Here is a 26,297-nt window from a genome sequence, read left to right as displayed (position 1 = left end):
TTACTGTTTTGCAAAGACAAACACTTTATTTTTTATGATAGGAGCTGTAGTGGAGTATATGGGGGCCTCTGTCAGCCCCCAGGCTGGGACTGGGCCCTGTGACCTTGAGAACCTCATCTCACATTCTGCAGACTTTGGCGGCAGGGCAGTGCTCGACCACCGGCTGGGTGGGCTGGTCTCAGCCTCTCCCGCAGGCCCAGGGCTGAAATCATAACCATCAGGCCCAACCTGGGCCAAAGATAATGCAGCTTTGGCAGGGCTGGCCGCGGGGAGGGGGCAGGCACTTGCTCCTCGTAGAGGAAGAGTGGGCTTCTTCCCTGACCCTCTCTTCCACCCCGGTAGTGTGGTTTCCTTAGGAACTCAGGCCTGCGGGAGAAATGGTTCCAGCTTCTGGAGGCTGGGTGGGGGTGGGAAAGAGCCCAGCTCCTCCAAGCCTCTTAGGGAAGCGGCCTCCTTGCATTCTTGACTCTCTGCTGCCCCCGTGTGGCTGTGAGGTTGGTTGAAGCCACATAGCAGTAGAGGGGCGTGTGTGTGTGTGTGTGTGTGTGTGTGTGTGTGTGTGTGTGTGTGTGTGTGTGTGTGTGTGTGTGTGTTGGAGCGTGGGTTGGGGGAGGGCTCAGCAAGACAGGAGCTGAGGCAGAATCACAGAGAGATCGCCCTTATCTCTAGTCCCACCGCCTAATATGCAACATTAGGGCAGCTACGATACCAGCTTTGGAATACCCGCCTACCAAGAAATGGAAAGAAGCTGGGCGCGGTGACTCGTGCCTGTAATCCCAGCACTTTGGGAGGCCAAAGCAGGTGGGTTACCTGAGGTCAGGAGTTCAAGACCAGCCTGACCAACATGGTGAAACCCCGTCTCTACTAAAAATACAAAATTAGCCGGGTGAGTGGCACATGCCTGTAATCCCAGCTACTCGGGAGCCTGAGGCAGGAGAATTGCTTGAACCTGGGAGGTGGAGGTTGCAGTGAGCCTAGATCGCACCACTGCAGTCCAGCCTGGGTGACAATGAGACTCCGTCTCAAAAAAAAAAAAAGTGGAAAGAAAAGATGGGGTGATACTCATCTGCAAGAGGGTGCAGGACAGCTGGGTCTCCTCTGACCAAGGGGGCAAGTTCCCTCTGCTGAGCTGCCCAAAATACCATACCCAGCTTGGCCTGCAGCATCCTGGCTGGATGGACCCAAAAAGCCACCCAGAAAGTGGGAAAAGGAACAGAGGAACAGATATGGAAGGAAATAGTCTATCCATTCCCGTTTTGTAGTCAATTCTTGACCATCACTGGCTGCAAGCCAGATACCCCATGGGTCACCGCCAGGCACCTGCTGTCTGCCATGAAACAGGGGCTGCAGGTCTCTTGCTCAGCCTATTGTGTTGGCAGAGCCCAGGTCGATGGGGTCAGAGGGTCCTTGGAGGTTATTTTCATGCAGGGGTCTTCAGATGTGGGCATGCTTCAGAATCATGGAGAAGGGTGTTCAAATGCCCACCAGCATCTGAGAACAGCTGATCTTGTCTGTTGGTCTCCTTCTGTGGTTGAGGAAACTGAGGCCTGGGGGGTCTGGATGATGGTGACTGCTGAAGGCCATAGCAGGTTCAAGGGTGTCAACTTTATGCCAATCCCCCTAGTCCCCCAGATTGGTCTGTCGATATGGCCACAAGACACACCCATTCAGGGGGTGGAGGGAGGCTCCTTGGTGAGTCCCTGGAGGTGTTGGGAAGGTGCACAGGCAGTCTCTCCCCTACATCCTTTCGGCATCTTGCAGCAGAGCAGTCACCAGGCTGATGACCTGCGAGGCTGGCTGGACCGTGTCATACTCCGCAAATAGGTGGCACACGTTCTCCTGAGGCTCTGTCTGGCTCTTGGCCACAAACCCAAAGATCCTGGTGGGGGAGGGCAATCTGAGTGAGGGGTGGGACCCAGGGAGGCATCAGGCTGGTGGGAATGGGGTGGTGGGGGGCCCTCAGCCTGCACCTCATTCCTCCCTGCCCCTCCCTTAGCCAATTGGCTCTAGCACCTCCTTAAGATGGGGCTCCCTGAGGAAGAAGGTGCCTCTCCTGTCAGACTGGGAGATTTCCAAGTTCAAGCTCTGGGTTTCGTTTGTTTTGAGTGGGGGCTCCTTGAGGACAGGACCTGTGCATTCCCCATTAGAGTGGAAGCTCCCTGAGGGCAAAGATGCATCTTGATCATCAGACTGGGACATTCCAATAGCTTGAGGCTCCCTAAAGTTAGAGCCTGTACCTCTTGCAGAAGATTGAGGGCTCCCAGGCTCATGTTACCCCTATCAGCCCAGAGGCTCTGAGGGCAGTGAAAGTCTTTCCCATTAGATGCGAGCTCCCTGAGGACCAGGGCCTGTGCCCTCATCAACACCTTGGACTATTAAAGTCAGAATGGGGCCTCTTCCCTTCTCTAGTTCCCTCCCCATGTTGGGTTTGGGACCCTGAGACAGGGACCCCTCTTTGGTAACAGAGTAGACAGGAAGGCCTTACCAGGAGGGCTTGCAGTACTTCTGCCACCTGTAGGAAAAGAACACGATACCGAGTAATGAGACTTTGCTCCATGCCACAGGACCCTGAAGGAGCAGCAGGACTGGCCAGCTGTGCCCCGCCCCACCACACCCCACCCTACCCTCATTCTGTCACCCTGACCCCTTGAGGTTCACAGGCTCCCTCTGGGATCCCAGTCCCAGAGTCGGCAGGACACCTTGGTGGGCAGCTGGGCCCTGGACGGCCTTCTTAGTTTGGCCCAGCCTTGAACTTACTTCCGTTGCTCAGGGTCCATACCACAGAAGCGGAGGGTAGTGAGGGGGTAATGGCGCCGGAAAAACACCCTAGCAGGAGGTGAGGAGAGAAGGGAAGTGATGAGAACCTGTCCCAGTGTCACCCTGCCTCCAGCATCTCTTGTTCTCCCCAAGCTCAGGTGCCCTGTCCTCCAAGAAGTCTCTGGGTTAGACCTCGACGACCGCTACGGCTTTTCCCACTGGGGGGTCCTGGTGCCCTGCTCCTGCCTCTCTCCTCTCATGGGACTTGTCTGCCTGTGTCTTACACTCTGGGGTTTTGTTTCATACCCCTACCATGCCATTTAACTTTTTTTTTGGCCCCTAACTTTTTGAGGACACGAATTACATCTTGGTCATCTCTTGTTTCTCCCTGTGAAGTGCTCAGCCCTGGATCAGGCTCCTGTTAGACTGTGAGATCCCGAGCCTGGGGAAGGAACGATCTCATTCCTCTCTGGGTCCCAGTGGTCAGCCAGAGTCTGGCCTAAGGAAGATGTTCCATCAATGGGTGCAGACATAATCAGCACCCATGAATACTAGTTAACTCCATTTTCCTTCTTTTTTTTTTTTTTTTGAGGTGGTGTTTCACTCTGTCACCCAGGCTGGAGTGCAGTGGGGCGATCTCAGCTCACTGCACCCTCCACCTCCTGGGTTCAAGCGATTCTCCTGCCTCAGCCTCCCAAGTAGCTGGGATTACAAGTGTGTGCCACCACACCCAGCTAATTTTGTATAGTTAGTAGAGACGAGGTTTCACCATGTTGACCAGGCTGGTCTCGAACTCCTGACCTCAGGTGATCCACCCGCCTTGGCCTCCCAAAGTGCTGGGATTACAGGCATGAACTACCACGCCTGGCCCCCGTTAACTCCATTTTCATCAGTCACGATGAACTGGGGCTTTGGCAGTGGATTGAGGCCTGGAGGAGGCAGGGAAGTTGCCTGGAGTCACTCAGCACATCACTGGCCCCGCTGGGTCATCCAGGACCCTGAACTCGACCTTCATCCCTGATCCGCAACTGTCTCAGCTATCCCCTCCAGCTCTACGCCACCAGCCCCGCAGCCCTAGGGCAAGGGAAGGCCCTTACTTCCTCTGGACATCCGTCAGGGTGATGCCCTGCTCTGTGACTTTGAAGTGGACCACGGTGGGCGTGGGGAGGACGTCCCTCTCAAAGGTGGTGGAGACGGCCTTCTGCACGGCCAGGGCTCCGGTCAGGGTCTCCACGCTCACTGAGCTCAGGTACAGGGTGTGGCAGCCTGTGGGAGGCAGACACTGTGCTGGGGCCACTGACCCAGGCCCAGGGGAGGGGGTGAGTCTCCTGTTCAGGAATCCAGTGGAGCTTCTCTTAGAGCCACCCAACAGGAAGTGGGTGTGTGGGTGATCACAGTCTGAGGCCAACCCCAGAGGGCTTTGAGATCTTCTGTGGCTTTGCATCGCCCTGGCCCCTGGCCCTCCAGCATGGGGCAGGGGAGGGGAAGTTGCCATGTGCGTAGGGGTGCCCAGGAAAACATCCTTCTGTCCACACTTAACGACTGCCCTCCTCCCCACACCTCTACCCTCAAGGTCTTAGTTCATTGGCGACAGTAGGGACAGAAGACAAGAATGGGGAGGGAAGCCGTTCGTGCTTAGGGCATAGAGCAGGAACTGTCACTGAGACAAGTGCCGATGTGTGCTGGCCTCTGGGAGTGTGGGTCAGGGACCTTTCCCCTGGTGAAGGCTCGAGGACTCAGACCTGACACCCCATAGAGGATCTCAAACCTGCAAACACCTCCAGGGCAGTTTCCTCAGACCCAGAGAGACTCTAGCACGTGTGCACGTGCCCGTGTGTGTGCAGGAGAGACTGTAAGTTCTGCCACCCCACCACCCCCAACCCCACCCCACTTCCCTGCTGGCCTCTCATCTTGTTTTACAGGGGTGACGGGGTGGTGGGGGTGGCACGTTGTTAAAGATGCACAAACGAAGCTGAGGTGGGAAACATGTGTGGGCCTGTGCGTGTGTGTGTGCATGCGTGTGTGTGGGCAGGGTCGGGAGGTGCCCTCTTGGGGCACAGCCAAGCTTGGCGTCTCCCGTCCTGTACCACTCACCTGCAGATTTCCTCTGGCAGGAGGCTGGGCTGTCTGTAGAGTCCGAGGCACCATCTGCACCTCCCAGTTCTGAGCCAAGTCAAAGAAACAGGCCCCCCAAAGGGGCGAGGGTGGAGTGAATGGACCCCTCTCACAGGAACAGGCCTCATGAATCCCTTTGAAGATCTCCCACCTCCACCCCCAACTCCAGGAAGTGACTCAAACCAGGTGTGCTTACCGTAATTAGGCAAACAGGCCACTTTGGGCTCCCTAAATGCTTAGTTTGCAACCCTTTTGATCCCTTCTTCCCCTCCTCGCCCCCTGCCTCTTAGATGGCTGCCGTGATCTTATCCTCACAGGCCTCTGACCTCCTCACTTCTTTTGGACCCTGTCCCAACCCCTGACCTGTCTTTGCAGAAAGCAAGGAGGCTCTCACCAACGCTCCTCTAGGACTCCCCTGCGTCGATGCCGTTCTCGAGCTTCTCCTGCATACCCCTGAGATGATCTATTCCATCTGAGCTGTCCCCCTACCTAGCTGTACGCGCTGGATAGGGCATGCTGATCTGAGTTCAAGGTCTGACTCGGAGGGCCTTTGGGCAAATTACTTAACATCTAGAACCGAATCCTTCCCTTCCCTTTCCTTCCTTTCTCTTTCTTTCTTTCTTTCTTTTTTTTTGATGAAGTCTCGCTCTGTTGCCCATGCTAGAGTGCAGTCGCGTGATCTTGGCTCACTGCAACCTCTGCCTCCCGGGCTCAAGTGATTCTCCTGCCTCAGCCTCCCAAGTAGCTGGGATTACAGGCGCCTACCACCACGTCCGGCTAATTTTTTGTGTTTTTAGTAGAGACGGAGTTTCACCATGTTGGTCAGGCTGGTCTTGAACCCCTGACCTCAAGTGATCCACCTGCCTCGGCCTCCCAAAGTGCTGGGATGACAGGCGTGAGTCACCGCGCCCAGCCCTTATTTTCTTATCTGTGAAATGGGGATGATAACAGCAAAGTCTGCTTCACAAGCTTGTAGTGAAGCATGAATGGGTGAGTGAGTGCTCAAATATTAGACCCAGAAAGAGAAAACTCTCCAAACTATTTGATTTAGGCTCTTTCATCCTCTCAAAGCAGGCTGCTATTTATCCAACATCCATTCTATGCCAGGCATTGCGCTAAGAGCCTTGCCCCAGCTGTCTCATTTAGTCTGCACAGCAATCCTATAAGTAGGTACCATGATGATTGTCCCCATTTTACAGATGAGGAAACTGAGGCTCAGAGAGGTCAACATTATCAAATTTTCACAGCTAGGAGGTGGAGATGTTCAGCGACTCCAGTACACGCAGTTTTAACTGTGACACTAAAATAATCCACCAAGGTAGAAATGAACCCCATTTCTAGTGAGAACAAACAGGTCCCCCACCTTGGCATTCCCTCTTTGGGGCCCAGACCCACCTCTCTGCGGGATGGTGAGTTTGCAGGGCAGGGCCAGGGCCATGATGGAATGCTGGCACACGAAGGCAGAGAGGCTCCCTGAAAGGAAGCAAGCAGCCCTGCATGAGTAGAGCTTCCCTAGCCCACCCCACAGTTCAGAAGAGAGACTTCGCTGGTCCCCCATCCCTGGGGAGCCTGGAGGCTGGGGAATCTCACCAAAGTAGGGCTCCTCATCGGCTCCTTTGAGATGCACTCCTTTGGCAGAAGACTCGATGAGGAAGTGTCGAATAAGGTCATTGCTGTCCTCACCTGGATAGAGAAAGAAGAAAGTGCATTCCGATAGAATTCCACCTTGTGGCTGGGCGCAGTGGCTCACGCCTATAATCCCAGCACTTTGGGGGGCTGAGGCGGGTGGATCACTTGAGGTCAGGAGTTCGAGATCAGCCTGACTGATGTGGTAAAACCCCATCTCTATTAAAGATTAAAAAAAAAAAAAAAAAAACCGCCGGGCGTGGTTCACACGCCTGTAGTCCCAGCTACTTGGGAGGCTGAGGCAGGAGAATCGCTTGAACCTGGAGGCAGAGGTTGCAGTGAGCCAAGATTGTGTCACTGCACTCCAGCCTGGGTGACAGAGTGAGATTCCGTCTCACTGGAAAAAAAAAAAAATGCCACCTTGTCCATCCCCCTGCCTCTCACTCCCACAGAGGAGGTGCCAACACATCTGCTGGATGACTCCAGCCACACCCTCTTCAGGAAACCTTTCTCTTCTTCTTCTTTTTTTGGGGGTGGGGTGGGGAAACCTTTCTGTTAATTTTTTTTGTTGTTGTTAGACATTGTCCTGCTCTGTCTCTCAGGCTGGAAGTGCAGTGGCGTGATCTTAGCTTATGTGCCTCAACCTCCTGGGCTTAAGGAATCCTCCCACCTCAGCTTCCTGAGTAGCTGGGACTACAGGTGTGCCTCATCACGTCTGGCTAATTCTTCTGTAGAGACAAGGTCTCACTGTTTTGCTCAGGCTGGTCTCAAACTCCTGAGCTCAAGCGATTCTCCTGCCTGGGCCTCTCAAAATGTTGGGATTACAGGTGTGAGACACAGAGAGGCCTAGGGAATTTTTCTTTTCTTTCTTTTTTTTTTTTTTAGACAGGGTCTCATTCTTTGGTCCAGGCAGGAGTGCAGTGGTGTGATCATGGCTCACTGCAGCCTCCAAGACCTCCTGGGTTCAAGCGATTCTCCTGCTTCAGCCTCCCAAGTACCTGGGACTACAGGTGTGCTCCACCACACCTGGGTAATTTTTGTAGAGACAGGGTTTTGCTATGTTGCTCAAGCTGGTATCAGACTCCTGGGTTCAAGCAATCATCCTGCCTCGGTCTCCCAAAGTGCTGGCATTACTGGCGTGAGCCACTGTGCCTGGCAAGGACACTTCTTAATTATTGTTTAGATAAATGTTGACTCTTTGCTCTGGTTTCTGTCTCTCCCTGCCCACCAGGTCATCTTTGCTGGAGCCATGCTGGCCCCGGGGGCGTGGTGGGGGGCGGGGGGCTGGGGGAGGTGAACAATGACCTTCTGACTCCTTTCCACCAATCCACAGCCTCCTCAGTCTGGGTTCATTGCCTCTTGCAAGGCGTCCTTTATAAGCAACACCCTCCTCAGAGGTCACTTTCTTATTGTGACAGTGAGGCATACTGTCAAGAACACAAGGCTGGGTGTTTCATCCTCCCTTTATCACTTAATTGCTCTGGGGTCATTAAGTAACTCTGGGAGCCTCCGTTACCTCATCCATTAAATAAGAAGGTGCAATCCTGGGGTTTGAGTGAGGCCTATGACCCTATGACCCAGGTACCTTGTATTGTAATCATGTTTTTGTCTGTCTCCCTGGTGAGGTGGCGTCTGTGTCTGATTCCTCTGTATCCCTGCTGCCCCACACAGTGTCTGGTGTGTGGTGGATGCCCCATGGATGCTTGCCATCAAATGAGCATGGGAGACCACAGGAAAGCATGTGGTAAGAGCTGTCACACACACGTGTGCTGAGCTAATACACACACGTGGTAAGCTATCACCCGTGAGATAAGCTAGCTACGCGTGTAATCACACATTAGGTTCCCTGTAAATGAATCCAGTTTGACTCCAAAGAGAGCAGCCTAGAGGGGGCTGGGACCCTCCTCCTTCTCTCCCACCAGGAGGAAAAAGCAGGGAACTGGGGGCGGGGCTCGGGAAGGCAGAAGCACTCAGGCTTGCTGTGAAAGGCATTTTTCAGGGTGCCTTGGGGCTGGAGGGCATTGGAGAGAATACTGGAGTGGACACTTCTCCTAGGTGCTGTTTTAAGACTGGTGCCATGTCACCCTGAAAGCCAGTGCCAGAGCAGGACTGGAAGCTACCACACCCCGCTGCTCAGTGAGATCTTGAGTGAGCAAAGACAGATGCATACCTGATCGATTCTGGGCAGGTGGGGGAACCTCCTGGACCTTCAGGGCCAGGCCGAAGGAGCCTCGGTATGAAGAGCTGTCCCTTATGACAAAAGCCCCTGGCTCCTCCTTCCTCAGCAGCTCGATTGCTGGAACAATCCTTGAGTCAGAGATGGACACCGCCCCACCTGGACACCCTCTGTCCCCCGCCCCATAGGGTCTTCACAGAGCAGATGTTACAGAGTCACCTTTTGTCCCCAGGAAGTTCTTTCTACTGTCAAATCTCCACCATTCTTGCTATGGTTCCTACTTCCTTGGGAGGTCATGAGGTCAGCAGGACATCCCTGTCCCCTGCTTCCCTGGACCCACTAGTTGCCATTCCTTAACTGTAACCCAGGGCCCTGCCTGATGCGAAGTGCAAGACCCAGATCCGATTCTGGGGTCGCTCATGCTTCCTTTTACCTTGCTCTCGGGTGATGTTTGGCTTAAACCAGTATTTAGATGTGTCCATCACGAACTTCATGGTGGGCTGCATGTCCCTCGTGGGACCTGGAGACAGACAGAGAAGGGGGACCCTGTAGGCTGGACAGATGGGAGCTGAGGGATGTTCACCAGAGAAGGCTGGAGACCCTTCCCTATTCTATTGCTCCAAGGTCTCATTCGACCACCATCCCAGACCCTAACTCCATTGTATCTCCAAACTGCCTACGAGAGGGAAAATCAAACAGAAGGATGCCAGGGTTTGGTGCATCTAGACCTCAGAAGTGCCCTTGTATCCTTGGTAATGAATAAAAAAAGAATAGATACAACCTTAGTTTAAGGAGAAATGGTTTCTCAAATCTGTTGAGTGCCCTGGTGAGGACTGAAATAAGAGATAAACAAGGAATTCTCAGATGCTTCATGTTTGATATCACATTCTCCTCCGTCTTCATAATCCTAAGAATTCCTTAGGGGAATATTCAGCTTGGAAAAGAAAATGGCAGAAAACACGAAGGAGAGGAAAATAGCAGATCTGGGCAGAAAAACATGCCCCTGGGAGGTGGGAGGCTGGGTCTTGACTCTGATATGGGATAACCGAAGCTCAGAGGGAACCAAGTGGACTAAACAACTTCTGAGGGTCTTTAATGTTCCAGTAGCCTATGAAATTAAAATGAAATTTGTTTTGAGAATATTTTGCAGAATTTGAGAAGATCTGGGGGTACAGTTAGTGATATTATGGGACCAAAGCAGGATGGGAATATCACTAGGCTAAGTAAATGTACTCTTTGAGATGCCAAAATGGCCATTTCTCTGGGTCCCTAAGGCAGAGAGCAGTAGCTGTCAACCTTGGAGGCTTGAAAAGGAGTGTTGTGACCAGTTACTCTCAAGTAACTCATTAAAAAAAAGTACTGACATCTGCAAATGATTTGTGCTAGGAAAGCGATCAGGGCAGAGGCAAAGGCATGCTGGAAGTGTCATTTTCTCCTGCTTGCCTCCACATGGCTTTGTGAGTGGGAGTGAGCAGTGGGCTATAGTAAACATTTCTCCCCCACTCTCCCAGAGTTGCCTTGATGCCTGTGAATGTCATGGCCAAGGGGGGGCTGAGAAGCCCCCCGATGGCCGAGGGAGGGGGAACAGAGGGTTGGCAGGGGACTCTGCTCATGGGAAAGGCATCCAGAGGGTGTTAGAGCTTAGCTTCTGTGTTTACTGCTGTAGGTTCTGGTTGATTTTGTTCTCCTTGGACACCTGTGGTCTCAGACTCCGGGAAGGAGGGTGTTTGCTGTTTTGTGGTTTTCAGCTGTCTGAACTGGAATGCATTGTCTCTATTGCCCCATCCACCCCTTCTGTGTTCTCGTCATCCATGAACGTCAGAGTCAGAACTGACTCGCCCTCTTGCTCTCCTTGAGTTAGTCATCAAGCACATCCTGAGGGTCGCCTGGCTCTGTCCTCTCTCCTCCGCCCCCACTGCCCCACCCCGGTTCAGGCCCCTGCTATTCATTGAGCTGCCAGGGTGATCCATTGAGTGTGCACCTCTGACCCCATCACTTTCCTGTGTGAGGCTCACTGATGGTACCTTATTGCTTAAAAGGCAAATTCTATTTTTCTTTTCTTTTTTTTTTTTTAGTTTGGCATTTAAGGCCTTTCACAATCTGGCTTCAAATTACTCTCAATGACTTGAACCTGCACCCAACATTCCGGCATTTCCTGAACATGCCATGTGCTTCCACACCTTCCCGGCCGTGGACCCCCTGCTCTCTCTGCTGGGAAAGCCTTTCCTCTCCTTCTCTGACCACAAACTTCTGATCCACTTCACAGATCCAGCTCGGATGTCACTTCCTCTGTTCTCCAGACTGAGAGAATCATTCCTTCTACTTTGGCCCATAGGATTGAGAATATCTCTTTACCTCCACATTTATCCTACCCTACCGTGAGGATTTGTGTTTGTCTTTTTCTAAACTGTGTCCCTTTGTGTGTCCTCGCTACCTGGCGTAGTACCAGACACACAATAGTTGCTCAATAAATGTGTTGACTGGCTGTTGCAGAAACCCACTGGCACTTTGTCTATTCCCCCAAGCCAAACCTTACATTGCTTGAAATATTGGTTTACAACGTACCCTCTGGGCATGTGGTGAAGGAGGCATCTGACAGGGTCTGGCTGTGGCTCCTGGTGGCTGGACAGGGGTTGCTGGGAGAAGCAGCTCCAGGTCGAACAGAGCTCTGGTGTCCTGGGCTCCGCTGGGGTGGAGAAGACCCTAGTTCTGGGCAGCCGTTGATCAGCACAATGGGTATGTCCACCATGGAGTTGGTGATGGATGGGGGGCAGCTGCTGGCATGTTCTTTGGCCAGTGGTGGACAGTGGGGTGCTCTGGGTTGGCCCATGGTTAGGGTAGGGTTTCTGGGAGCCTGGAAGTCACTGGGTCTCGTACACAGGGACACTGAGCCAAGGCTGTGGAGGCTGGAGGAAGAGCTGGCTGGACTTTCCAAGGATTTGGAAGATGACTGATGACTGGAGTTGCTGGAGTGCAGGAGGGACTGACTGCCGCAACAGGAGAGTCAGACAGGTTGTTAGGGCAGTAGGTGGTTCAGGGGCTAAAGCCAGGCTCTGGATCTGGTGATCTGGGTTCCTGTGGCTTTGGCTAAATAGAACACTGCATACCCTACCCCGTACAGCCCACAGCAAAGTGCACCCCCACCTAATCCTACCCCCACCTAAGGGATGGTAAGGATACAGAAATGTCCTTGGATGGTAGGGTCTTTGGTCATTTAAAGTAGCCGATGAGCTGACCCCTGCAGGCTTTGGGCATAGGCTGGCCCCCATTCCGTCTGCCTTCCCAGCCAGGTCATTCTGACTGAGCTGTCGGATCAGGATCTCCCCAGGCCCCCATGACTCCCAGGAGCCCTGCAGATGGGCTGGACCTACGCTGGACCACAACGTGGCTGATGCAGAGGGAACTCCCCAGCTGCAGGAGGAGGCCAGCTTCACATCCAGCCAGACTTCTCCCTGAGCTCAGAGGCCTGTGCCAGTGGGCATGGCTGTGGAATCCCCAGCCTCTGTGCCAGGGACTGCCTTGGCCAGTGGCTTTGGAGGTGGATTGGGAAGCAGAGTCCTGTGGTTCGGTCTTCCTGGGGCAGAATGGGTGTGCATGTGCCTGCAGTTCTACTGTGAGGTCTATAGATAATTGACCTGGGATGATTGTAAGCGATGCCCAGGCAGGGCATTCCCTTTTGGTTTTGGTGCATGCCCAGATTTTGCTCAGAGTAGGGTGCCTTTCAATGATGTTAGGGGATATGTGCGTGTGTGTGCCTGTGTGTGTATGTGTGTGCAATGTTAGAAGCTACAGAACCTACCTTCCAAACATGTAGCTGACATCAGACGCTGGGCTGGCTGACAGCATGGAGATCCTGCTGCCCCGCTGTGGGGCCAGGCCTCCCAGTCGCTTCTCTAGTCTTGGAGAAGCCACCAGTGGGGAGCCCAAGCCATGGGGGCTTGAGGCTTTGCTCCCCATGCAAGGGATTGAGATACTGGGGGAATTTGGGGGTTGAGGGGAGAGACCCTCTGAGGGGGGCAGAGGGCGCTGGTGCCCCCTGCCCTGGTTCCCAGAGAAGATGAGGCTCTCACTGCTGCTTCGTGTCTCTCGGGGGACGTCTCTGGAAAGGAAGAGGCCACCACTGCGAGGGGAGCCGAAGGGTGGGGTGACAGAGCTGCTGGAGCAGCGTTGGGGGCCATCATGGCACCTTGATCTGGCGGAGGTCACCTCGATGTACTTTATGTCTTTGGGGGAGAAAAGCAGAGCATTGGTGAAACACAGGAGCCTGGACTCATAGAACAGAAAGGCTGGAAGTGTCCTCAAGGCCATTCTGTCCCCTCTTTTATAGAGATGAGGAAACTAAGGCCTAGAGAGGAGAGCCCAACTCCACCTTCAGGGCCCAGTTCCAAAGTCACCCTTCCTGTGACAACTTCTCTTGGGTGAGGAGATGCAGTAGAGGACCGAGGCCTTGGAATGAGACAGACCCAGGCTTCAGATCTGGCTCTGCTACTTATTCTCTGAGAGAGTTTGGCCAAAAGACTTCACCACCCAGGGCCTCAGTTTCCACACCTGTAAAGTGGGGCAACTGCATCCAGCCTCTTGTTGTTACAAAAAGGATGAAGTGAAACTTGTGTAGGCAGCACAGCACTGTTCTTGGCAGAGAGCAGGTGCTTAAAAATTGGGCAACCCTCTCCTTTGTCTGTGCCCTTTTCCTAGCTTGAAATGGCCACTTGATGGGTTGTGCCAGTGACACTTTATGATGCCTCTGCTACTCAGGGTGTGTGAAAGTGGTTTCTCTGAGGCTGGGCGCGGTGGCTCACATCTGGAATCCCAGCACTTTGGGAGGCTGAGGCCGGTGGATCACCTGAGGTCAGCAGTTCAAGACCAGCCTGGCCAACACGGCGAACCCCATCTCTATCAAAACTACAAAAATTAGCTGGGCGCCTGTAATCCCAGCTACTTGGGAGGCTGAGCACGAGAATCACTTGAACCGGGGAGGCAGAGGTTGCAGTGAGCCAAGATTGCGCCACTGCACTCCAGCCTAGGTGACAAGAGTGAAACTCCATGTCCAAAAAAAAAAAAAAAAAAAAAAACCAAAGTGATTTTTCTGTACCTGCAATGAAAGCAGGGATTCTCAAGCTTGGTTCCACACTAGACTCACCCCAGGCTGCGCCTCGTGCCAATTAGATTAAACTCTCAAGGGTGTTAACCCAGGCCTCAGTTTTGTTTGTTTTCCAGTTTTTCAGGTGAGTGTAGTAGACCATGAATGGCCCAGCAGGACTGTATCACCTGGGCTCCACCCCTACGGAAACATAATCTGCATTTTAGCGAGGCCACCCAGGGCATGTGAATATGCAGTGGAGTTTGAGAACCCTGCTTTCGAGCAGGCACTCCCTGAGCGCAGGGCTTGCTGCATTCTTGAGCTATGGATCTCCCGGGGGATCGTAACTGGTACACAGGGATCACCCAACACACCCCAGGCTGCCGACTCGCTCCAGCGCTCTTTCCACTCCCTGGTGGGGGCACCCGGGACTCTTGGGATTCTGAGGCCTTGTTCCTCTCCCGAGGTCAGCCTTGGAGTGGGCTGCTCTGTGGTTCTCCCTGTGGTGAGGATGAACACCCTTCCTCCTGACCTGGGGGAGGGGAATTGTCCCTGGTGTTGTTCCAGCAAAGCTGGAGGAAGGTGGGGGTTAATGAGCTGCTCTTTTCTGAAGAGTGTGAGTCTTGCCTCTGGCTTCCTGGCATGGAGGCTGGGGAAACTGGGGAGAACGTGCACCCTCAGCTCCCACCTGCCTGGGGCCCTGGCACATGTACTGTTCCTCCCCATTATGACTGTGGAGCCCCAGCCTGCCCCAGCCCGCTCCAGGGTAGGGCCATCTGGCCCTGCTCACGGTTACTGCCTCTGTCTGAGCCTGCTTGGGCCACACGGAGGGGGTGGGGAGTTAAATCAGATGAGCAAGGGCTGGCAGCTGACCGGGGCTTGCTGCTCAGCGGGTGGAGGAAGAGCCTGGCTTTGTAGCAAAACAAACCTGGGGGTGAGTCCTGGCTTTGCTGCTTCTCAGCCAAGGGCATTGTGTAACTTTCCGACCCTCTCTGAGCCTCTGTTTCCTTATCTGCAAAGTAAGGATCTGAAACCAGTCTTCCAAAGTTGTGATGAGGATGAAATACAATAGCCTGGAGCCTGGCCCATGGTGAGGCTGGAGAGAGGAGCATTTCCTACCTGCCTGCTTTTTGGGGGCAGTACTGGCCAAATGGAGCCCTCTTTCTGGCTAAGGTTGGGGATCTCTCTGCTTAGAAAGATGACTGCAAGGTGAGACTCTTTGGGGGACTGTATTGTGGGCTCCAGAAGAAAAGAGGTCTTGGAATGGGCTGGATTCTTCTGGAAGGCTGGAAAGCACAACTTCAATTTTTATAGGACTTTATAGTGTTTATACCCATAATCTCCTCTGAACCTCGTAACAGCCCTTGAGCAGAGCAGGCATTATTTTTTACAGAGGAGGAAACTGAGGCTTGGAGAAGAGTGGGGATGGAGCTAACACTTAGTGTACAATGATGTTTCATAGAGACTGGTCTTTATTGAGTGCAATGTGCCAGGACCACTACGAACACATTGCTTGTATTAGCTCTTTTAACCCTCGTGACAACTCTATTGAAGTAGGGAATGTTATTAACGCCCATACAACAGATGGGAAATCTGGAAGGCTCAGAAAGGTGAAGTGAGTTATCCGATGCTGCACAGCCAGGGAGTGTTGCTAAGCTCTGTTTAGGGACTGCTTCTTCCAGGATGAGCCCTGCTCCAAGGCCTTGCCCCGTGAGAAGGTGCTTGGCTGCTTTGGGAAGGGTCTCTTGGCCTGGTGAAGCTCTGGGTTCCCTACTCACTGGGTCATCTAAACATCCACCAGGGACCTTGCTGGGGGGCGCTGAGTAAGGAGAGTGGGAGGGGAGGGAGGAGCCCCGTGCTCACCTCCCGTGGCTGTCCCAAGGTGGGTGTAGCTGCGGGGGGTGGGGCTGGGGGCCTCCACCCATCACAGGGGTGCAGTCGCTGTTTACTGGCCTGTGGGGCAAGTCTGAGCAGTGCTGGGTGGGTGCTGGCACCAGCCCCAGGCAGGCGGTTGAGTGGAGGGAGGGCATGTAGGTGAGGGGTGGAGAGATAGTTATTAAACCCCCTTCACTTGGGCTGGTAAACAGCCTTGTCTGGCAGAAATTGCTGGAATTTGAAAGTGGGGGCCTGTTCCAAAGATGGGGTGAGGGACATTGGAGAGGATAAAGGAAGGGATATGGTGTTTGCTTCTAGGAAGCACATTCCCTGGGGGCCCCCAGGACAAGTTTAAAGGAAGGCAGGAGCAGGGAACCTGGGGAAGGTTTGTGAAGCGCCCAGGAGGTTGGGTCTCAGAAGAGGAGCCTGCAGGCTGCCTCCAACCTGATGGATTCTGTGATACCCCAGAGGGCAGAAGACTAGACTTTAGAAAGAGAGAAAGGACAGTGGCCTATGGAGCCCAGAAGGCTGGGATTTGAGGCCTGACCTGTCTCTCCTTGGCTGTGTGACTGTGAGCCATCACATACCCACCCTGAGCCTCAGTTTCCTCATCTGTAAAAGGAGGTTTCCACTATTTCCTTCAAAAGCCAGACACTGGGATCATGGATTACATGAACTCTTTTTTTTTTTTTTTTTTTGAGACAGGGTCTCACTCTTGCCCAGGCTGGACTGCAGTGGCAGGATCTTGGCTCACTGTAGCCTCCACCTCCCAGGCTAAAGTGATTCTTCCACCTCATCCTCCCAAGTAGATGGGATGACAGGTTCGTGCTATCACATCCAACTAATTTTTGTATTTTTAGTAGAGACGGGTTTTCGCCATGTTGTCCAGGCTGGTACATGGAATAGTTTTTTTTTTTTTTCTTTCAGTCTGGGCTGGGTGATATGGCTCATGTCTGTAATCCCAAAACTTTGGGAAGCTGAGGAAGGAGGATCACTTGAGGTAGGCTGGGCAACATGGCGAGACTCTGTCTCTACAAAAAGTTTAAAGATTACTGGGTTGGCAGGGCGTGGTGGCTCACACCTGTAATACCAGCACTTTGGGAGGCCAAGGTGGGCGAATCACTGAGGTGGGCGAGGTCAAGCGTTCAAGACCAGCCTGGCCAACATGGTGAAACCCCGTCTCTACTAAAAATACAAAAAAATTAGCTGGGCATGGTGGTGGGCACCTGTAATCCCTGCTATTCGGGAGTCTGAGGTATGAGAATCGCTTGAACCCTGGGAGGCAGAGACTCCATCACCCACCAAAAAAAAAAAAAAAAAAAAAAGAAATTAGCCGGGCGTGGTGACATGTGCCTGTAGTCCCAGCTACCGGGGATGCTGAGGTGGGAGGATTGCTTGAGCCCAGGCATTGAAGGCTGCAGTGAGCTACGATCACACCACTGCACTCCAGCCGGGGCAACACAACGAAACCCTGTCTCAAAAAAATATATGTATATATAATAGGGGAAATGTCAATATAGAATTGCCAATGTTTAATTTTAAAATTTTCCACGTTAGGACAAACAGTAAACATCTCCTAGCATGGGAATGTCAGAGTGTCTTTCCTTGAACAGCCCAAAAGTAGGAAGGAGGAGATTGTAAAATGGCAGGGGATCCTCCACTCTGAATACATTTAGAGGTAAGAGAACTCACCACAACGCTCAGAGTTGTACGCTGCCATGGGCCAGTGAGAGCTTTGTCACCAGCAGTAGGGTCTGCGGGGAGGATTTTGGGCGCAGGTGCCTGCTATTCTTAGTGATAGTGGAGAACTTCTCAATGGGGAGCTGACCTGGCTGGGCTGTCTTAGGAGGCAGTGAACGCCCAGGCATTGCAGGTGTCCAGGCAGAGGTTAGAGGAAGGTATTTTTTTTTCTTCAGCAGAAGGGGCCAGGGCAGTGAGGCAGTTTCCTCAGGACCTTCTGGCCACTGCCTGCCTTACATTCCCTGTTCCCCAGAGTTGGGTGGACACACGTTCACAATGGCATGTGGTGCCCAGGGCATCTGTGGATGTGGACCCATGCCATCAGCCCTAAGCTGATCATGAGCCCCTTCCGTGGAGGAAGGGCCCAGTTGTCACCAACCCTCACCCAACATGTGTGGACGTTCCACAGGGACTGGTTTTGCCCCACCTGGCCTTGGATATGTGGAACTCCTGTCCTGGGGCATGAATGGTAAAACCCTGGGCTTACTCCTGCCAGCAGTAATTAGGCCCAAGACGCCTTTCCTGCAGTGACATGCCCATGACTGGCCTTAAGAAACAGGAAGACCCTTGAGGGACAGTTTCTTTAACAGGCCTGGCAGGCAATGCTTGGCGAAAGGGGGCAGAGCAGGCAGGAGCCCAGGAGCCCAGGAACCCGGGGTGCCAGAGGGTGTGGGTGCTGGGCTGGCCTCCACCTCAGAGCCCAAACCTACCCTGGGGCTAGCCCGACGTACAACCCCAATGTTTAATAAAAACAACTACGATTTAGAATAGCGTATAGTGTGCCAGGATTTGTGATAAGCAGCCAACAAATGTAATTTCTTTCAATCCCCGTAACACCCTTTGAGGTAAGAACTCTCGTTATCTCCATTTCTCAGATGAGGTATCCGTGACACAAAGCGGTGAAGCAAGCAGCTTGTGAAAGCTCTGCCTGACGCCAGCCATTAGGCTAGACTGGCTCCTTACTCAACCCCAGCAACCCCAGCTTTCTCATTTGCGAAACGGAGATAAAATATTCAGCCGAGCTCACGCCTGTAATCCCAGCACTTTAGGAGGGCGAGGTGGGTGGATCACTTGAGCTCAGGAGTTCGAGGCCAGTCTGGCCAACATGGTGAAACCCTGTCTCTACTGAAAATACAAAAATTAGCTGGGCCTGGTGGCAGGTGCCTGTAATCCCAGCTACTGGGGAGGCTGAGGCAGGAGAATTGCTTGAACCCGGGAGGCGGAGGTTGGAGTGAGTGGAGATCGTGCTGTCGCACTCCAGCCTGGGTGACAGCGAGACTCCATTGAAAAAAAAAAATCAGCTCAGGGAGTGGATTGAGAGGATTGAAGATTCCACATAAAGTGCTCAACATAGTGCCTGATATATAATATGTGTCCAGTAAGTGGAATATCTTATGGCTCCTATCTCTAATCCTAATCACGCACCCCCTCATCCTTGCTGGTAGCTTAAAGCCTTGGAGGTCTCAGTCTTCCAACCTGTCTAATGCACCTGCTCCTTGACCCTCATCAAGAGCTTATTTGAAACTCTTTGTTCAGGAAACTGAAGCCAGATGTAGGAATTTCCAGGTTCCTTTGGACTCGGTGGTGCCCTGGAATTGGCTTGTATCGGCTGGTTAAGAGCTGATTGTTAAATTTTCAGGATTTTGTCCAGCTGGTTACTAAACCCAGCCATTGAGTAATGACATTATGTACACTTACAATGAAATAACTTCCATTAAAGACAAAGGTAATAAATACTCAAAATTCATCACATCCCAATTATTTTACAATGTCTCCCCACCCTCCTTATTATTGTCTGTGCTCTCAGGGTTATTGATCATCTGTTGTGTCGGTGTGGTGGCAAGGCTGTGTAACAGCCTGCTACTCCACGTGTCTCCAGCTCCTCATTCGGTGACATCATGTTGGTAGCTTGAAATTGGCCAGAGTGGGAGAATTTACACTGTGGAAATGGGCAGAAGCTTCAAATCAGCTCCCTCTGCCCCTGCTCCCCAACCAGGGAGCCAGGGAAACATTCACCAGCATACCACTGCTTGAACACTACTGGGTCCTTATCCTACCATTTCCAGTGTGGGCCTCTCCAGAAAGATACCCCCCTAAACAAGGACAGAGGTCCAGATAGCAATCCTACCAACATTTCAGGGGGGGGGGCCCAGGTGAGGCTCTGAAGTGAGACACCCTAGGACAGTGGGGGTCAGGGATCCACATTTACTGAGCTCTTCCTTATGGGCTCGGTACTGCACAAAACACTTTCTATAGAAGCTTATTTGAGTCCTCATAAAATCATAGAAAATTGGTATCTATCACTTTCCAAACTCAGGAAGCAAATAGAATTGGCTAGTGAGGGAAACTTGTATTTATCCCTTTAGTATAGCATAGAAAACAGAGGGGTTAGTAACTTGGTTAGGTTTGCACAGCATCTCCCAGCAGGACAGGGTCCCCTTCTCTGTACATAGCAAAGTCCTTCTTCCTCATAAGGTCTGGCGCCAAACCCTGCTCCTAGTACTGTGCCCCAAATCCTTACCCAAGGCTTCAGGTTCCTCCTTCTTTCTCACTGACATGGTGCTCTGGGCCGGCTCAGCCCGGGGGCCCCCAGTCCCCTGGGGAAGCAGCTGGAAGGTGGGGTCCAGTTCCAGGATCATCTGATTGAGGCTCTCCAGTGAGAAGTCAATGTAGGAGTCAAGGTCTTCCGGGGTTCCCAAGGCCTGCTCGCCAGGGGACGGCAGGAAGCAGGTGGCTTTGGCCTCCGCCTGTGGGGCTTGCTGGAGTCGGTCAGGGGGCCCCATGCAGGGCACGGGGGCCGTCAGGGCCTGGGCTCCGCAGCCTTCCGTGGTGTAGTAAGAACACTGGGGCAGCAGGCTGGGGCTGGGTGCTGGGTGCAGGGTCCTCCTGGGCTCGTCACAAGGTGCCAAGCTGACAGCATGGCCTCCTGCCAGCAGTGGGCTGGACATCACCTGGGACATGGTGGGGATGGTGACCTCTGCAGTTTACCTCTGGTTTTCAACCAGCCTCACTGACATCCCAGAGATCTCACTTGCCAACCAGAAGCTCCCAGGACCTGAAAGAGTCCAAGAATGGGAATGGAGTAACTTCTGTAGGTGAAGCCCTTCCTCCCCACCCTCCATACAAGGGCTAATTTATTCATTCATTTAAAAGCATGGATGCTGGAGCCAGACTACCTGGGTTTGCAGCCTGGCTCCACCACCTACTAGCTGTATAACCTTGGGCAAGTTAATTGACTTCTCTACGCCTCAGTTCCCTTATCTATAAAATAAGTTAATATTTGTAATGTGCTTAGAACAGTGCCTGGCACAAAACAAGCCCATTATGTAAGTGATCATTAAATAAAGTAGCTGTTTACTGAATACTACATCCCAGGTGTGTTTATTAAGTAAATACTACCTAATGTTTACTGAGTAATTATCCACATAAGCTCTGGTATTTTTACATAAAGCCTTTAAAAATCCTCATAACAACTGTATAAGGTAGGTACTATTATCCCATTTCACAGGGAGAGAACTGAGGCACAGAGAGGTATGTAACTTGCCCAAGGGTCACACTGCTAACAAGTGTCAGAGAAGGACTGGGCCCCCGGCTGCCTAATGTCCGAGTGCCTGCACTTAGGCCAGTTGGTGAAACAGACAAGTAAGCGAGCGAACAACTGTAAGCAGTGTCACGAGGAGGAGAGGAGGGACAGTGGACTTTCCTAGCTTAGTGGGGAGGTTAGGGAGGCCTTCCTGGAGGAAGGGACATGCAAAGGGAGATAAGCAGGAAAAGCAAGAGGTAGCTGTGCAAGATGGGTAGAGATAAGGAGGCAGAGAGGAAGGTTTAAAGTAGAGGGGATGGGCTGGGCGTGATGGCTCACACCTGTAATCCCAGCACTTTGGGAGTCTGAGGTGGGCTGATCCCTTGAGGTCAGGAGTTCGAGACCAGCCTGGCGAACATGGTGAAACCCCATCTCTACTAAAAATATAGAAATTAGCTGGCATGATGGCACGTGCCTGTAATTCCAGCTACTCAGGAGGCTGGGGCAGGAGGATTGCTTGAAGCTGGGAGGCAGAGGTTACAGTGAGCCGAGATAGAGCCAATGCACTGCAGCCTGGGTGACAGAGCGAGACTCTGTCTCTAAATAAACAAACATTAAATAACTACATAAATAAAACAAATAAATAAATAAATAGAGGGGACCATTTGTGCAAAAGTCTGGCCAGCAGGGAAACTCACAAGACACTATTGAGCACCTGAGTAACAGGGCACCTGGGGTGGGTAGAGGAGATGGGGCGGGGGAGGCAGGCTGGCCAGATCCCGCAGGGCCTTGCAGGCTGGGCTCAGGACTGCCAGCTCAACCCTGAGGGGCAACGGGGAGCCTCTGAAAAGTTTTGAGCTGGGGAGTGACATCATCAGATGATGTTCATATCCTTAGGGCTCATTTGGGAAAGAGATGTCCCAACCTCCTCATTTTCCTGTCTGTGAAAAGTCTTTTCCATTGTCTAACCTTAATGCCACATGCTAGTTTCTTGTAGGTGGGGCTTGGTAAGGAGGTAAGAGGTTCTGGGACTGAGGCTGCCAAGAAAACTGTACAGAGCTGCAATGTGCTGGTTGCACTCCCATTGTGTGCTCTGAGTTTTGCTGCCTGTCCCCAGCCCCCACCAACACCCCCTGACTCTCTTTCTTCTCATTGCCAAGACGCCTCCTTTACGTCCTGCTTTGGAGTCAGACCTTAACACTGGAAAAGGTATCTGAGACTAGCCTGGGAGAAGAGAAAATGGACTCAGGGATCCGAAGATTTAGATTTGACTTCTAGCTCAAATAGCTCCATGGCCGGGCGCGGTGGCTCAAGCCTGTAATCCCAGCACTTTGGGAGGCCGAGACGGGCGGATCACGAGGTCAGGAGATCGAGACCATCCTGGCTAACACGGTGAAACCCCGTCTCTACTAAAAAAGCTACAAAAAACTAGCCGGGCGAGGTGGCGGCCGCCTGTAGTCCCAGCTACTCGGGAGGTTGAGGTAGGAGAATGGCATGAATCCGGGAGGCAGAGCTTGCAGTGAGCTGAGATCTGGCCACAGCACTCCAGCCTGGGTGACGGAGCGAGACTTTGTCTCAAAAAAAAAAAAAAAAGCTCCTTGTGGTATGACTCTGACCCTGAGTTTCCTCATCTGTGAGATGGTAGTGAGAATTCCTGCCCTGCACCCTCCCAGAGAGTTATGGCACCTGTGAGGTGCTCCTTGTGAAGGTAGTTAGGCAATTCTAAATAGTACTTAGAAAGAAGGACTTACAGTGTATAACAGCCTTATTAACAGTGGCTTCCATTTACTGAGCGCTGACCATATGCCAGGTAGTTTACAGACGAGTTACATTTGGGAACTCGATCTTCTCACAGCTCTAGGAAGTACTGCACCCTATTGCCAGTCCTCTTGATTTTTTTTCTTGAGACAGGGTCTCGCTCTGTTGCCCAGGCTAGAGTACAGTGGCACAGTCATGGCTCACTGCAGCCTTGATCTCCTGCGGCTCAAGCGATTCTACCCTCCCGAGTGGCCGGGACTACAGGCTTGTGCCCTACACCCGCAAATTTTTTGTAGAAAGAGGGTCTCACTTTGTTGCCCAGGCTGGTCTTGAACAACTGGGCTCAAGTGCTCCTCTTTCCTCAGCCTCCCAAAGTGCTAAGATTACAGGTGTGAGCTGCTGTGCCTGGCCTTATTTATTTTGAGTTATCAGTCCATTTTACAGATGAAGATAGTGAGACTCAGAGAGGTCAAGAAACACGCTTCACATCCAGAAAAATGGTGGAGCTGGGATTCAAACCCAGGTGTGGATTTTGGAATCTTAATTCCTTATGCCACATGGAATTCAAGTGCAGAGGGACACCTGGGATCTAGAGAGGGGGCGTGATTGGCTGAAGGTCGCACAGGTTTCATGAGAAAAACCAGGCCCCCTGCCCCTCTCCCACCTCCCTACACCCCCGAGGCTCCGGTAGGTCTGATGCCAGACTTTTCCTTGGCCAGGTCCCGCAGGGGGCGGGGCATCCCAGGCACGGGAAGCTTTCTATAAATGGAAGTGGAAGGGAGCCGGCCTCTGCGCTCCCGCCCTCCCGGGACAGCTGAGGACACAGGGCCGGAACCGCGGCTTTTTCCACACAGGCTCCAAGTGGACTGGGTTTGTTGGGACAGGAGTTTTCTGGCTGTGTCCTGCAGAGGAGGCTGGGGCTGCTGACTTTGCAGAACTCAAGGAGGGCTGAGTGTCCCCTTGCGACCAGGATCCAGGATACCTGCTTACTAATTTGGACACAGCTTTTGTGCCACCCTGGGCAAGCATCCTTTCCTCTCTGGGCAGACCTCAGTTGTCCCATCTGAATGATGGGGATATGATCATAACAGACACTAAACACCTTGCATTTTCTCAGCAGTTCTCTGACGAGGGTGCTGTTGCTGCAGGGCTGGAGAGGTTGAGCAATTTGCCCAAGGTCATACAACCCGAACTGTGAACTGGGGTTTAAACCCGGGTGGTCTTCCTCCAGGGTCCCACACTTTTAGCCTCCGCTGCTGCTTCACGTATTTAAGAACCCTGTCCAACACTGTCCCTTCTGGGATTCTGGAACCGAGAGGGACGGACCTGGAGCTGAGCAAAGGGCAGGTAGCCCCTAAGCTCCTCTTCAGCCTCCCCTCACTTTTAAGGCTCCACGTTGCCCTTGGATGTCCCAGGGCACCTGTGCCTTTCGTGGCCCCGCACACTCCTCTAACTTGCTCTTTCTTGGTGGAAGTGGTGAGGAGAGTCCCTGGGCCCGGGGCTCTGTGTGGTTGGGATGCACGGGGCAGGGGCAAGGAAGGCTCCAGCCACCTCTGCCCTGTTTGTGGGTGCCCCTCTCTGGCTCCCACTTCTGATTCTGACTCAGATCTCTTTCTTTGTTCCCAAGGACTCTGGGGAGTCCTGGCACCTTGGCAAATCCCCTCTTCCGTGTCATTGCCAACCTCTTCTCCTGACTTACTCTCTCCCTACGAGCCTGGGTCAGTAAAGGGGCAAGGGTAAAGCCTGAGTCTCCCCCAAAGCACTTTGCCTGATTAGCCCAATCTCCACTGCACCCCATATTTTTGAAAACTGGCTCTCGATCTTCCCATCCCTCCCACCCAGACCCGGTGACGCAGGACGTGGACTGCAGGCAGAGACTACAGGACCAGTGAAGGCCAGCCGCCCCACCTCCCATTCCTGCCTACCTCTGAAGGGCCCAGAGGGCTCCCAGAGTGCTGGGAGGCAGGAGGCCTGGATGCTGTGTCCAGTCCCTTTCCATGACCTCAGGCAAGCCTCTTCTCCCTGGCCCTCAGCTCTCTCATCTATTCACCGAGGGGCACAGTTTTAGTTCCCTTAAAGTGCTGAACTCTGCGGTCTGTGATCCTGAAACCATCTCAGTCTCATCCACATCCTCCACCCCATTTCTCCCGACCTTCACTCTGAGCCCGAGAAGTGGAGAAGCTGAGGACAAAAGGTTAAATGAGGCTGGGCTCACGCCTGTAATTCCAGCACTTTGGGAGGCTAAGGTGGGAGTATCACCTGAGGTCAGGAGTTCGAGACCAGCCTGGCCAACATGGTGAAACCCCATCTCTACTAAACATAAGAAAATTAGCCGGGCATGGTGGCACACACTTGTAATCCTAGCTACTTGGGAGGCTGGGGCAGGACAATTGCTTGAACCCTGGAGGCAGACGTTGGCAGTGAGCCAAGATGGTGCCACTGCACTCCTGCCTGGGCGACAGAGCAAGACTCCGTCTCAAAAAAAAGAAAAAAAAAAAAAATTAAGTGGTTAAATGAGTCAGGGCTGGCAAAGGTGCTCAGTGTTCCTCTCTTCTTAAAGAATAAAGGCACCTACCTGGTGTCCACGGGTGGGCAGACTGTTGCGTTCACTACTGGCTCCTGGGACCAAGACGACTCAGAGTCCAGGTGAAGAGTCACGAGAGGCGCCAGTTCACCTCCAGACCTGCCTTAAGAGCAGCTTGCCCGCCCTCTCTCCTCCCCTCTGGGCGGGCCCTGCATGTGGCCCTGACAGCAGTAGGCCCCACCCCTGCTGGGTCCAATGAGCTCAGGTAGGGCTGGCACAGGCAGCAGGAAGGGAAGCACTGGGTGGTGAGTTTTGGGGCCGGGTGTGTGTGAGGGGCTCCCAAGTTCCTGCTTGGCCTTCTTGTGGCACCACATGGCCAGGGAGTCCTTGCTTGGACAGGGCATTGCTAGGATCAAGGTGTGCAGTGGGCACTCCTCGGGTGCTGGCTGGGGCAGAGGACATGGGTTGGCAGAACTGGCAGAGAGTGAGGGCCTTGACAAAGCAGGATGCCAGTGGGCAGGAGACCCTCTGCAGTCCCCCTTTGTGCTGGGTCATGTTGGAACAGGCACAGGGTAGGGGCCCACTGGAGGTAAGGCTAGGCATGAGCTTGTCTTTTCTTCTTTCTCTCCTTTTACAGTCATGACTCTAGCCTGGGATGGGGCTTCTAACTCAAGGAAAGGAGGCTGAAGTGTCTGGAGGGCTTCAAGAAGGGGCTTATAGCTGTTCCTTCACTCACGGGCTCTCTCCATCCCTCGTCTGGTCTGTGCCTCAGGGTGGAAGTTCCCTGAGGGGAAGACATTGGAGGGTGATATCAGGAAGCCCGGAAGTCTGGTTTGGTAGCTCCTTCTCCGTGGTTCCAACTCTCTCCCTGTTCTAGAGGGGCCAGGGGTCCTAGAATGTTGTAAGGGGGTGTTCAGCCATGGTGGGGGAGGGCACTGATGGCAGAGCCTGGACTGGGGACGCTGGTCTGAAACGAGGGAGCCGGCGACGTCTGCAGCCCAGGGACTCATGATGACCCCAGTAGGCTAGTCTCAGGGGTGGTTTGCCCCATGCCCCCATTGTGCCCAGTGGAAGGGCTTCTGGCCTTACAGTTTTTGATGCCCTGGGGTTTCACTGAGGCATG

General features: G+C 53.0%; 1 protein-coding gene across 2 annotated transcripts; it reads right to left on the bottom strand.

The window, feature by feature from the left end:
* TNS4 (tensin 4) lies at positions 1-25,373 on the bottom strand. 2 transcript variants are annotated; one of them, XM_033183110.1, is made up of 13 exons: positions 25,226-25,373; positions 19,891-20,424; positions 12,474-12,897; positions 11,240-11,664; positions 9,108-9,194; positions 8,669-8,794; positions 6,463-6,555; positions 6,268-6,345; positions 4,852-4,920; positions 3,855-4,023; positions 2,758-2,826; positions 2,486-2,512; positions 1-1,879 (listed from the first exon to the last, which is right to left on the bottom strand). In XM_033183110.1, the coding sequence occupies exons 2-13, from the start codon at positions 20,327-20,329 to the stop codon at positions 1,738-1,740; spliced, it is 2,148 nt and encodes a 715-aa protein (XP_033039001.1). In that variant the 5' UTR covers positions 20,330-20,424; positions 25,226-25,373; the 3' UTR covers positions 1-1,737. The 2 variants fall into 2 exon arrangements, with proteins under 2 accessions (XP_033039001.1, XP_033039002.1); XM_033183111.1 differs by having other exon boundaries at positions 11,240-11,661.
* Positions 25,374-26,297: the final 924 nt, after the last annotated feature.

The sequence above is a fragment of the Trachypithecus francoisi genome, unplaced genomic scaffold, assembly GCF_009764315.1.
Source record: "Trachypithecus francoisi isolate TF-2019V2 unplaced genomic scaffold, Tfra_2.0 Lachesis_group20, whole genome shotgun sequence".
NCBI lineage: Eukaryota > Metazoa > Chordata > Mammalia > Primates > Cercopithecidae > Trachypithecus > Trachypithecus francoisi.
The sequence above is the reverse complement of the archived record's forward strand: the minus strand, read 5'-3'. Positions and strand labels throughout refer to the sequence as shown.